This window comes from Pocillopora damicornis, chromosome 5 (genome assembly GCF_964200805.1).
Source record: "Pocillopora damicornis chromosome 5, jaPocDami1.2, whole genome shotgun sequence".
Taxonomy (NCBI): domain Eukaryota; kingdom Metazoa; phylum Cnidaria; class Anthozoa; order Scleractinia; family Pocilloporidae; genus Pocillopora; species Pocillopora damicornis.
In genome coordinates this window covers 2,800,263-2,811,606 of record NC_142674.1, presented here as the reverse complement: position 1 = coordinate 2,811,606, position 11,344 = coordinate 2,800,263, and the positions used below count along the sequence as shown (strand labels likewise).

Sequence of the window (11,344 nt, the reverse complement as noted above, 5' to 3'; positions counted from 1 at the left end):
AAGAAATAAAACGTTAAGCAAAAGATTCAAACTTTGTTACCTTATCGACTGCATTAGCAGTCTTCGATCCTTTTCCTTGCATATCTTGTTTAACAGGCCCATCACCCGCCACGGCCTTATCATAGCTTTGTTTGCTCTGTAAACTACTTCGAGGTCACGTATAGTCTTGCATTAGTTCTAAATTAAAGCACTCATCGAAATACGATAGGAAATATGTATATTGATTCAATGACTAATAAGCAATTTTCCTTCTGTCTGTTTTTTTTATTACAATACTCGTTTAAGTGTTTTTCTGCCGCAAAGTTGTAGCCCACAGATCAAAACGCAAGCTGACATATACGCTAGTTTGTGTGTATACGTAGTAATATTTAGGCCATTATATTGTTGTGACCTATCCAAGAGCTTTAAAAGAAACTATCAAGTTATTGATGATAATTGTACTGAGCGTGCAAGTAGCCAGCCTTTGAAAGAGTAAGAGAGGGAAAGATTGATCCATGAGGGAGACTGAAGCGAGCGCCAAGCTTAACCCCATTGGAACCTACAGGCCTGCCCCCTCCCCCACCCCCCTCTCTCCTCTCTTTACACATATTTGTAGTTCTGTTCAGATATTCAGCAGAATGAGAATTCCAATAGATTACGTATAGACATTTTAGTCGTTTTTGGTTGGTTCTAATTTCTAAATTTAGAAAAAAAAACTGAAGAAGTTCACACGGAGGCTGAAAATACTTCTGAAAAAACAAAACAAAACAAAACAATCTGCCTTATCAGTTTACATGTGCGACTACTGCTTAACTACATGACCGTTGAAAAATGTCCAGTAAAACAGGTTGAATACAAGGAACACCAGTGGAAACAGAACGCGCGACACTCGGTCAATATTGCTGGCATTCTTCTCCATCCGCGTGATCTTGGTGCTCCTGTTGTGAGGGACTTCTGCTTCTGCGTCATCTACCAAGGCCTTGTCAGCTTTGCTCGGACGGTAACCCATTTCAAGGTCATTTTCAGATACTCCTTTGTAGTCATCGTTAGCGTTGTTGACATTTGCGCTCTTCGAACTAACGAAGCATTTCATTGATGATGAAATTCTTGTCGTGATAGGAATGGTGTGTTTCTGAAATAAGTATGACAAAAAGTGAGTAATACCTTTAGGATAGTAGAAGATGGTGAGTAAGTTAAATGAGACGTACAGAGAAACTTTTATGGAAAACATCAAGCCTGGCCGGGAGAGTTTGGGTTGGAATGCTTGGGCGTTAGCTATCAACTTCTCCCCGTTAGAAAATGTTTGTTCAACAAATGGAGCGTTTGAAGTGGGGAAAGAAAATCATGGAAGAAATTACTATGTTGAATTAGTTCCTGCCCACCCAATCGAAGGTCTAAGGTGAAAAAATGTGATTTGCCTCCGCGGCCCTATGCTCCATGGAGAACGAAGTGGATTAATTGAATGCACAAGAGTAAACCAGTTCAGTAATAAGGATGGTAAAAGCAGCTGAGAAACTCTTTCTTTTAGCAAGCCTTAAGCTTTTCATAACTAGACAGTAACAGAATACTGCCGCCCAGGTTTTACCTTGCATTTGATCTTCTCGTTTTTGTTAGCTTTCACTGCGAAAAGAAACACAACTGTGCTTTCGATCAAGGACAGGAAGACGAAGCTGAATGAAAACAACAGATACCAGTCCAAAGCCTTTGGATAGCTCACTTTAGGCAAGTTTCCATTCAAGGATCCGAGGAGAAACATGATGGTCAAGATGGTAGTGATTCCTAACGCCATTCTATTTCCTATATCGTCTTTTTCCATCCAGAAGACAATCCAGCTCAGTACCACAACAAAAATGTCCGGGAAGTACACTTGGATAAGGTAATAACCGATGCGCCGCTCAAACGAGAACTTGGCGGTTATGGTGGAGAAATTACCTAGAATTGAAATAATGGACCAGTCATTATTTAACCATGTAAATTGTCAAACTAATAAGCATGTATCTTACACCTTTCGAGGCTAACCTGTGGAAAGCACAGTCACACCAGACCCCAGTGAGGAACCCATGTACTTAAACTGAGCCAATTCCTCGTGTACAACGGCGATGTTAGTTTTTCCCGGCATCCACTTGAATATGATGTCTTCCACCGTGTTACCATCTGAATAAAGACATAAAACATAGACAAGATTTAATTTTATTGCTTCTGCTTTTTCTCTTTTTGTGTTTTCTCTGTAAAGTGTGGTTTGTGTTCTGGAGGGGACCTCCGTATGTTTACATAACAGCACTATGAGAACAATCGATTTTGTGGGAAGTATAACTGGGTCCCTACAAGTCTCCTCTCCCCCCTAAAAAAATTTCTTCACAACTGTGTGTTGCATCAAATATATCTGTAACCCCTGAAGTAATAAAGTGTTTTGGACATCAGCTTAGGAGTTGTACTTGTGAATCTTTTTCTGCATGAGAACCGATTGTCCATTGATTTCGTATTTTACTTCACCTATTGATTAATTTTGGCCCAACAATAACTCCTAGTCCCAAGGGTGATGTTATTGTCTACTCCATTAAATTCTTAACAAAGAACAGCATGCATAATTTGTAGAACACAGGATCACACGAAGTCTTGTCCTCGAAAATAGAACCTTCGAACACAATGATACAAAACCAGCTTCAAATTTTTTGCTATGAGGTAAAGTATGGTCTTAGTGGATTTAACACACGAAATTATTGCTCTTGCAATTGCAACTGAGAAAGATATTTTTTTCCTGTGTTTATGACGATAAATTCTTTACTTCCACGTGATGTGTTTTAGATGTTATATGTCAGTAGAAGTTATTTGCATAAAAGTGTTATTGCTGCGTACGTGATGGTCAGCATTTTTTTTCTCGCGTATTACAGGATATCTGAAAAGTCATTGATTACGTTGGACTTTCCGTTGGTAACAAGGTAAGCCACAATTTAAATATCATTCCTATCGAGGCACGGATTTGGCGGCTATGGCGTGACAAATGATAATTACAGTCACGCCAGGCGTGATGAACTTGCGCGTGATCACGTCACTTTTTCCTCCTCATTCTTCGCGCGGTCGTCGCATCATCTTTGATTTTTTGTTTGCTATCACGCCGTCTTGGGAACGCTCCCTATCTACTTAATGCCAAGCTATGTGCGATTTATCGCTTCTTAATCCTGTTCATGTCATGGTTTCGTAAGGAGAATATTATATTTTATATGTCGCTACTTACAACTTCCAAACTTGAGAAAGCACATCTGAGAATCTAATGGAAAATACTTTAAATCCATGGTGCAGGAGGCCAGCAAACTTACTCTAAGATAAATATAAACACTCAATCAGTTGCTGAGAATGAATTTGACTTTGATGTATTAAAGTTCACATGGCAAACGCTGCAACAAGATGTCCTCTTGTTAGATCACCCCTGATGAAGGCACTAGATAAGAGTGTCGAAACGTTGGGCCTATGAATTGTAACTTCTACGGTTACATTCATTAAATCTGTAAACCAGAGTAGCATCAAAGCATTTCAAATTGGAATTTGCTAAAAGGATCTAACGATCCCTCGTACAATTGATGTAATGTCGAAACAAACCTTTCATCATCCGTTCATAAGAGAAAAAAAATTCATAAGCTCGTCACATTCTCACCCTCTACTATAGTATATCTCTCCATCAGGTTTAATTTTCAGATTGCTGTGCGTTTCCTCATCCGGGCTCATCATGTTTGACTCTCGTGCGTTGTAGCAGTAGGGATCTGGCACCCAAATGTTGGTTATTTGATCTCCTTTTAAGCTAAGGGTGCGGTTGACCTTTCCACTCAAGCGTGGATCTTTCCACGTTAGGTGAAGATAAGCGTACACTCTGTACTCCTAGGAATAAAATAGATACCTTGTTTCAGAGGTTTTACTCTTCCGTAATATGATATCAGTTATCGATTGACTTTTATTTGGGTCAAGTCAAAGTCATTATTTGTAATCAGGTGGAAGGGTGGGGGCAGAGGGAACGGAGAGTGGATCCGTTGTTGCCAGCAGAGTATGTAGGTAGGACTATATAGAAATATAGAAAATTGACTCCTAGTGAACCAACAATGAGGGTGAGGGGGGCGGGGGGTGGGGTGGGGGCATCGTCAGAATATCCGTTCAGAGCCTTAAGGCGGGAGTTGGTAAGTTTCATCGTGAAACTTCTAATTTGATTAAGGAAAAGCGAGTTTTCCAGAGAACCTATAATATTCACGAATAAAACAAGCTGAAAATAAAGTTTTTAACCGAAAAAAGGAAAATTAAAGCACTGCTAGATGGGTTCCACCTACTGAACCGGAACTAGTCGTCACCGTTTAATTGTGCAGCTTCTGAGGATAAATTAAGGAAAAATGCAATTTTTCCGACATGATGTTTATTATACCCGCAGTGAATACACATCGATAAAAAATTGATACAAAAGTTATGAAAGAATGAAAACAGAAGTGAATTTTCAGTTAGACCATCAACTTATTTACGTAATGTCTAATAATTAAAGATCATGTCGTTACAATACATACCATGTCAGCTTCTTCAATGTTTCCAAACGATTCGATAAGCAGACTGCAATTGACGACTGTGGGTGTTCCCTTTTCTTTAAAAAAAAAATTGCTGTTAAGTGCAATTATTGCTACTAACCACTAACAAAATCAACATACAAAAAAAAAATTGTTTGACCGTAAAACATTTCTTACCATAGTCGGGTCTCAACACTTTGTCATAGCCAGAAAAGACCGTGTTTATCACGTCTGAGTCCCCTTGAGCTCTGTAAATATAAGATATCCCTCATTCAGGGACCACTTTTTCAAAGGGCGGATAACGCTATCTAACGGATAACTCGCTATCCAGCGGATGAATCACTATCCAGCTGAGAAATCATGGTAAAGCGTACGGTGCGATCCAACAGGTGGAGGTTTATCCAGTGGATAGCAACGGTTAAAAAAGCGCCTTGAAAAGAATTTGACAATGCTGATCCTTAAAAACAAACCATCTATTAACTGAAATAATTTCGTATTTTCAAAAGAACTCCAACTCTTAATTTTGTAGAAGCAATATCTTATCATTCCACTCTTACTTGCAGGCCATTTTTCCAATATCAAGATAACATGCAGAAAGCGAAAAACATGCAACGGTATTTCACTGTAAAACAGGGAAAAAATACGCGAGAACTGAAGCAAGGCAAAAAAAGGACTCACTAATAAAAACAAACTTTGATTCGTATACTTTCTTTAGGCCTTACTTTCTGAGCAATTCATTTTTACGTCAGAAACATATCGTGTTTTTTCATTTGTCGTAAAAGACTAAGCGACTCGCAAAATATCTGCGCGTATCAATATCAGATCATTGGATATGGTTTATATATTATGCTCAATAGGAAAAAAATTCTCGTGAAACAAGTGATAAAACAACTTATATTGTGCTATACTTACCGTCTCAGGCAGATAATGAACAGGACGCTGGCGAAGATACATGTCTTAAATGTCAACTTCCTTGATGAGAAAGGCCTCATTTTTCCTTGAAACTGTATGAACGAAAACAGATAAATAGAGATTGAGATGCTTATAAGTAGAAATACTTCCAAGGAAGTAACTAAACTAGTGCACGTATACCTGACACGGTTTGTTAATAGATTCAAAATGGCTTATTTTTTACCGTCAATGTGACCTCTCCATTAAGAATCTCTTAGTAAATTAGTAAAGATTCATGCATGAATGTAACCACAGGAAGAATTAGATTGGTAGACATCTAGGGGTCCTCCGCTTAATTGAAAATAATATTCCCTTTATAAGCCACCGTCGAACAGCTGGATGCTTTAATCAAGGAATAATCTTCTTTTTTTTTAATTATTTCTTTTTTTATTTGTGTGGTACTGATTATGTTTTATCTTTTATGTAATTTTGATATAAGCTTTGAATTCTTAAAACTTTCGAAATATTAAACAACATCCCTCACAATAACATCAACCACGTGGCATATCTATAATTATAGTTATAATTATGTATAATTTTTGTAAGTTTGTGTGGTTGAACAAAACATTTGTCATAATGATCACTGTAACTACGACAGGCTGTCGCTCGAACACAGAAAATTTTCACAAGAAATAATTTACTTAAGTGCGCAGGCTGTCTTTTTTTTATGTGCAATATCACGATACCATTACTTAATTGCGATCATAACCATGAAATAATTGAGACATCCCACTTTGTTTTGGCGCCTGGTAAGTTTTAATTATTTCATTGTTACCGTTTTTTTTTTGTTTTTGTTTTTGTTCTTGTTCTTATTCAAGCTTCAAATCACCTAAAATTTTCTGATAATCGATTGTAACAGTATCTCTTCCACTATTACTCCAACCACATACCAAGCTCAGTGCAGTGTCATAAGGTTGCTTGGCAATCGCCAATAAAACATTTGTCATATTTATCTTGCTAAATACCAATCGTAATTACTACGCCTGGCCGTCGCTTAGACGAAGCAAATCTTCTTAAAACTTTCGAAATATTAAACAACATCCCTCACAATAACATCAACCACGTGGCATATCTATAATTATAGTTATAATTATGTATAATTTTTGTAAGTTTGTGTTGTTGAATAAAACATTTGTTATAATGATCACTGTAACTACGACAGGCTGTCGCTCGAACACAGAACATTTTCACAAGAAATAATTTACTTAGGTGTGCAGGCTGTCTTTTTTTATGTGCAATATCACGATACCATTACTTAATTGCGATCATAACCATGAAATAATTGAGACATCCCACTTTGTTTTGGCGCCTGGTAAGTTTTAATTATTTCATTGTTACCGTTTTTTTTTTTGCTTTTGTTTTTGTTCTTGTTCTTATTCAAGCTTCAAATCACCTAAAATTTTCTGATAATCGATTGTAACAGTATCTCTTCCACTATTACTCCAACCACATACCAAGCTCAGTGCAATGTCATAAGGTTGCTTGGCAATCGCCAATAAAACATTTGTCATATTTATCTTGCTAAATACCAATCGTAATTACTACGCCTGGCCGTCGCTTAGACGAAGCAAATCTTCATAGAAACTAGTTTGCCTGAAGCGATCGGACTATTTCTGCAATGACAAGAAACCCTTTTGTCAATTGACACCATAACTGTGAACGATTTAAGACGGCTCGCTGTGGTTTCTTTTTTTTTGTTTTTTTTGTTTTTCTTTTTGGTCTTAATTGTTCATGCACATCCTCAAATCTAATGCTGAATATTTCTTACAAAACTCTTAAATGTCTCCCAAGTTGGTCGAAATGTCTGATTTGTTATTATTCTTAGTACCAGTTCTCCGTCTCCTGAAAAGACTTGATATCAATAATACATCCTCACATGTAATTGATAAATGCTTAATTTGTATATTTTACATGACCATGAATTTACATTCAAATAAATTTTTATCTTTTATGTCGTGTTTCTATGGATATCAGTAACCTTTTGCCAAAACGAAAAAAGAAAACCCTTTATATGTCATTGGTTTTATATTAATAGCCACAGACTAGCATTCGGTAGAAAGGAAAATAGACAAAAATTAACGAACAAATACAGAGACATCTGCATGTCGTGGCACGCTAGCATTTGAAAGAAAGTCTTAGTTTTAAATAGCAACATATTTCGAATGATATTTGAACCAACTTTCAGCTCCTGGAGACTGGATTCACCATCATAATTTCTCTCAACTGGCGCTTTTTGAGCTCTGTGTGAATGAACCAAAACTTAGAGTCCATATCGAATGTAATTTTTTTCTTCTTTTTATCTTGTACACCGTCAAATCTCAAGCTGCTACCGAGGTAAAAAAAAAACTCAACAGAGCAACAATTTAAAAAAATTACTCAGAAAAGCTTTTTACCGACTCCGCCTTTTGTACTTTGGTTGTCTCTTTATCAGCACTGCCACATAACTGACGTTGAGATTTGCCAAGTAGTCACACAGTAGACGAATTAGACGGGTCAAACTGAGATATTCGATGGTAAACTCAGACATAAGTAATCCGATGATTTCGTGGGCGGCGGAGGTTACTGAACCGCATACAATTATCAGTAATTCCTTAAATGAGCGTATACAAATATGCTTTCTTACGCATGTAATATTAACACGACTTCCAGGCCTCAGGGTAAAATTAGTGATTAAACTCCCACACTGGTCTTTGACGTCTGTGTGGTGTGCCAAATTCAACCTTGCACTAACAAGAAGAGGAACTCAGAATTTTCTTGCAAACAGGAACACGACGATTCATTTAATGCTTACCATCATAAATGATAAATTGGTCACCTCGGGGTTGAAAAAATAGCCACTTACTGACCATTTTAGCTTTAGTTTGACTCAAATTCGAATAGAATACTGATAGCCTCACCCTTCTAGATCTGAAAACAGCGTTAAAATTATATCAGTTTGCGCGCTTTGCAATGAAAATGAAGGTGCTTACTTGAAATTTGAAGGCAATTGTACTACCCTTTCGGTAAGTCACGCAGCAATTGAAAAGAAAAGAAGAAAGCTTAAGACTTGAGCAATCGTTGATTTTGAAATGCGAATGCACAGCTTCAATAGGCCATTTTACAGTTATGTAATTTGCATTTGAAAAGCAGCAAGGTTTGTATCATAACAAGGTCAACAGCCTCACTCCTGCTCAAAGGCTTGGCAAACTAGTACACAACTGTATCTGGCCTAATGTAGCTGTGCATTCGCATTTAAAAATCAACGATTGCTCATGTCTTTAGCTTTAGTTTTTTTTCTTTCTTTTTAGTTGCTGTGCGACTTACAGAAAGGGTAGTAAAATTGCCTCCAAATTTCATATAAGCAAGACTGCTCTTTACCTCTTCACGAAAGGTTAACCGCGCGCCTTCCTAACTTTAAGGGAAACTGGGGAGAGGAATATATTTCTACTCAGGGGGTAGTGGAAAAATTCCGTTATGGCGTCTTAGTAATCAAGTGGGATAGCAAAGATCTAGAACGACACTTCCGCTCTGGCTCCTAATTTTGTCGACTTAATTGAGGTGGACAAAAGAAAAATTAAATTAACCATTTACGTTTCCTGTTTACAAAGATACATTGCAAAGAGTTACGTTGTAACATAGCATGTCACTTTTGTAGTTTTTCAGTGTAAACTACTTCGTCTCCAAGCCTGATTATTTTATGTAGCTAAAGAAGTTCAACTCCGAATTTCATGTGAGAAAGGTTGGTTCAAGAGAGCTCAAAACATCTTTCTTATTCCATTTACTAACATTAAACTGTCGACATTGCTAGCGCTGAACCCCGTAGTATGCAGGACACGTGTCGTATATTAACTTAGCCTCTCTCACCATAGAGTCGATCTCTGTGTGGCTTAGTGGTAGAGCATTGGAGCCTGGATTCCAAAGTCTGGGGTTCGATTCCTCATGGGTACTAATTAATTTCACTTTTGTCCCACGCTCGTGACAAGACGAAAAAACATATTTTTCTATTTCTTTACCGGGATCAAAATTTACCGTCTTTTTTATTCTAGTTGCAAATAAACCTATTTTTTGCGACACATAATGTATGATTCAGTTATTCGACATTGAACTTGTACAGTTGAAAAAACAATAGTAACTTGTAATCACAGAAATTCTACCATGATTATATTCTGCCAAAGGGGTTTCCTTCTACCTTCGTTCGGAAATCTCAGACAGATTCTTCAACTCGAGACAATCTTTCGCGAAGCTAAATCATCACGTAAAAATCCCTTTCTAATCAATAGAAAGTTGATGCTGGGTGCGGCGCAGAATTAGAGAAAACACATCTTTAAGACGCGTTTTTACAATTCAGCTGAAGCATGACATCCCAAAAGTCAAAAGTAGCAATGAAACGTCACAATAGGAGACTGATGTTATATGAAGCATAACGTTTGAACTGTAATGGTATTGACTTGAATTTGATATTTAGCAGGCTTAAGCGCGGTTCAAACGTCGAACTTTACGTGTGCCGAATCTAAGAATTAGGTTAGCCGTATGTAAAACTCGACGTTTGAATCAATTTGGTTCGACAGATTTGTATTTGGGTCGATCTGCCATTCTATTTGACCTGGCTTGTCGAATAGATCGGCAAAAGATCGACTTCATTTCACACGTCGAACCGTTTCATGAGCCGAATTTAGTGCATACATTACAAATACATTAAACAAATAAATTTTTAATTTTTCATGCGCACACAACTGTTTGGCAACAAAATGACGAGAAGAGCGGCAAATATGTGTATATTGTCTCTTGCTTTGAGAGCACGAAATATATATGCCTAAGGTGCATGAACTACTTCTGTATGCCACCAGCCAATATTTCTTTTTAGCCGACGACATGTACGAACTGGACGAGGAACGATGATGTTCATTTGGAAAAGGAGCAATAATAGAAGGGAAGCTAAGTACAACACTTGTCTTCTCCTGGCAGCGCGGTTATTTAATGCTTACTACATCTTGAGTCGCCTTCTTTTACCCTCCTTCATCGCACTTGCAAAAAAAATAGGTTCTTCATTTCCACAATTTTTCTGCCGCATTTTTTTTCCCGCCATTTTGGTAAGCAAACCGTCTGACCGCAATAAAGTCACGTTCACTTTCCACTTGAATTCGACTTGATTAGGTTCGACGTTTGAGTCAACGCCGAACTAAATTATTAAGGTCGACCCAAAGTGGTATTAGGCTCGGCACATGTCAAGTTCGACGTTTTAATTGGGCCTTATAGGGTACTGAGAGTTCCGAAATGATGCGAGACCGAACTTCTTATCGACAAAATTATCTGACACGCGCGAGCGTGAAGTTATGAAATTTGGCGTCAAATCGGTGCAATAGTTTGATTCACATGATTGTATTTCTGCTCTCATCTTGTTATCACTGGAGTAAAATAAGTTAACTATTGAGGCGAAACGTAAACATGCATGAGTAGAACCACTTCAAAGACGAAATCGAATGATCATTCCAAGTTGCGTTGGGTAATTTTGATTGCATAAAATGTATGTATCCAGATAACACATCGATCTGGTCTCTCATGGACTGATCGGTTTAGCGCTTTTTCACCTTTGATTAAGTTTTACTGATGACAACTAAAGCTAAACTTACCAGAGTTATCCTTGGGTCGAACGCTTGTCTTAGACCGATGAAATTTGCCGGATCAAGACAACTGCACTCGCTTCCAGCATGTTTGGCGTGCTTTAAATAAACTTATTTGCATCCTTTGTTTAATTAGTCTTCCCTGAACTCATCCGTGACGAGCGCGCACAATAGAAAATAATGCGGAAAGCTTTTGTACTGCCCCTATATATCACGTAAGTGCTCTTTACCGCTAAAAACTGCATAAATTACGAATTCATCATCAACTAATTAATG

The 11,344-nt window shown here is 37.6% G+C and overlaps 1 protein-coding gene across 2 annotated transcripts; it reads right to left on the bottom strand.

Annotated features, from left to right (window-relative positions):
• Nucleotides 1–243: 243 nt before the first annotated feature.
• On the bottom strand, nt 244–11,246 carry LOC113686581 (glycine receptor subunit alpha-2). Of its 2 annotated transcripts, none has more exons than XM_027204220.2 (9): nt 11,078–11,246; nt 5,430–5,521; nt 4,695–4,765; nt 4,521–4,594; nt 3,632–3,852; nt 3,215–3,297; nt 1,999–2,133; nt 1,565–1,911; nt 244–1,111 (listed from the first exon to the last, which is right to left on the bottom strand). In XM_027204220.2, the coding sequence occupies exons 2-9, from the start codon at nt 5,507–5,509 to the stop codon at nt 782–784; spliced, it is 1,341 nt and encodes a 446-aa protein (XP_027060021.2). In that variant the 5' UTR covers nt 5,510–5,521; nt 11,078–11,246; the 3' UTR covers nt 244–781. The 2 variants fall into 2 exon arrangements, with proteins under 2 accessions (XP_027060021.2, XP_089063442.1); XM_089207316.1 differs by lacking the exon at nt 11,078–11,246 and adding an exon at nt 7,862–8,001.
• Between the last annotated feature and the right edge of the window lie 98 nt (nt 11,247–11,344).

What these genes read in the sequence shown, in the direction of transcription:
- LOC113686581 (XM_027204220.2), bottom strand. Translation starts at nt 5,509, where the DNA reads ATGAGGCCTTTCTCATCAAGGAAGTTGACATTTAAGACATGTATCTTC. An exon ending in AGTGTTGAGACCCGACTATG is followed by an intron (nt 4,595 to 4,694) that starts GTAAGAAATGTT and finishes TTTTTTTTAAAG; the next exon opens with AAAAGGGAACACCCACAGTC. An exon ending in ACGAGAAGATCAAATGCAAG is followed by an intron (nt 1,112 to 1,564) that starts GTAAAACCTGGG and finishes TACTTATTTCAG; the next exon opens with AAACACACCATTCCTATCAC.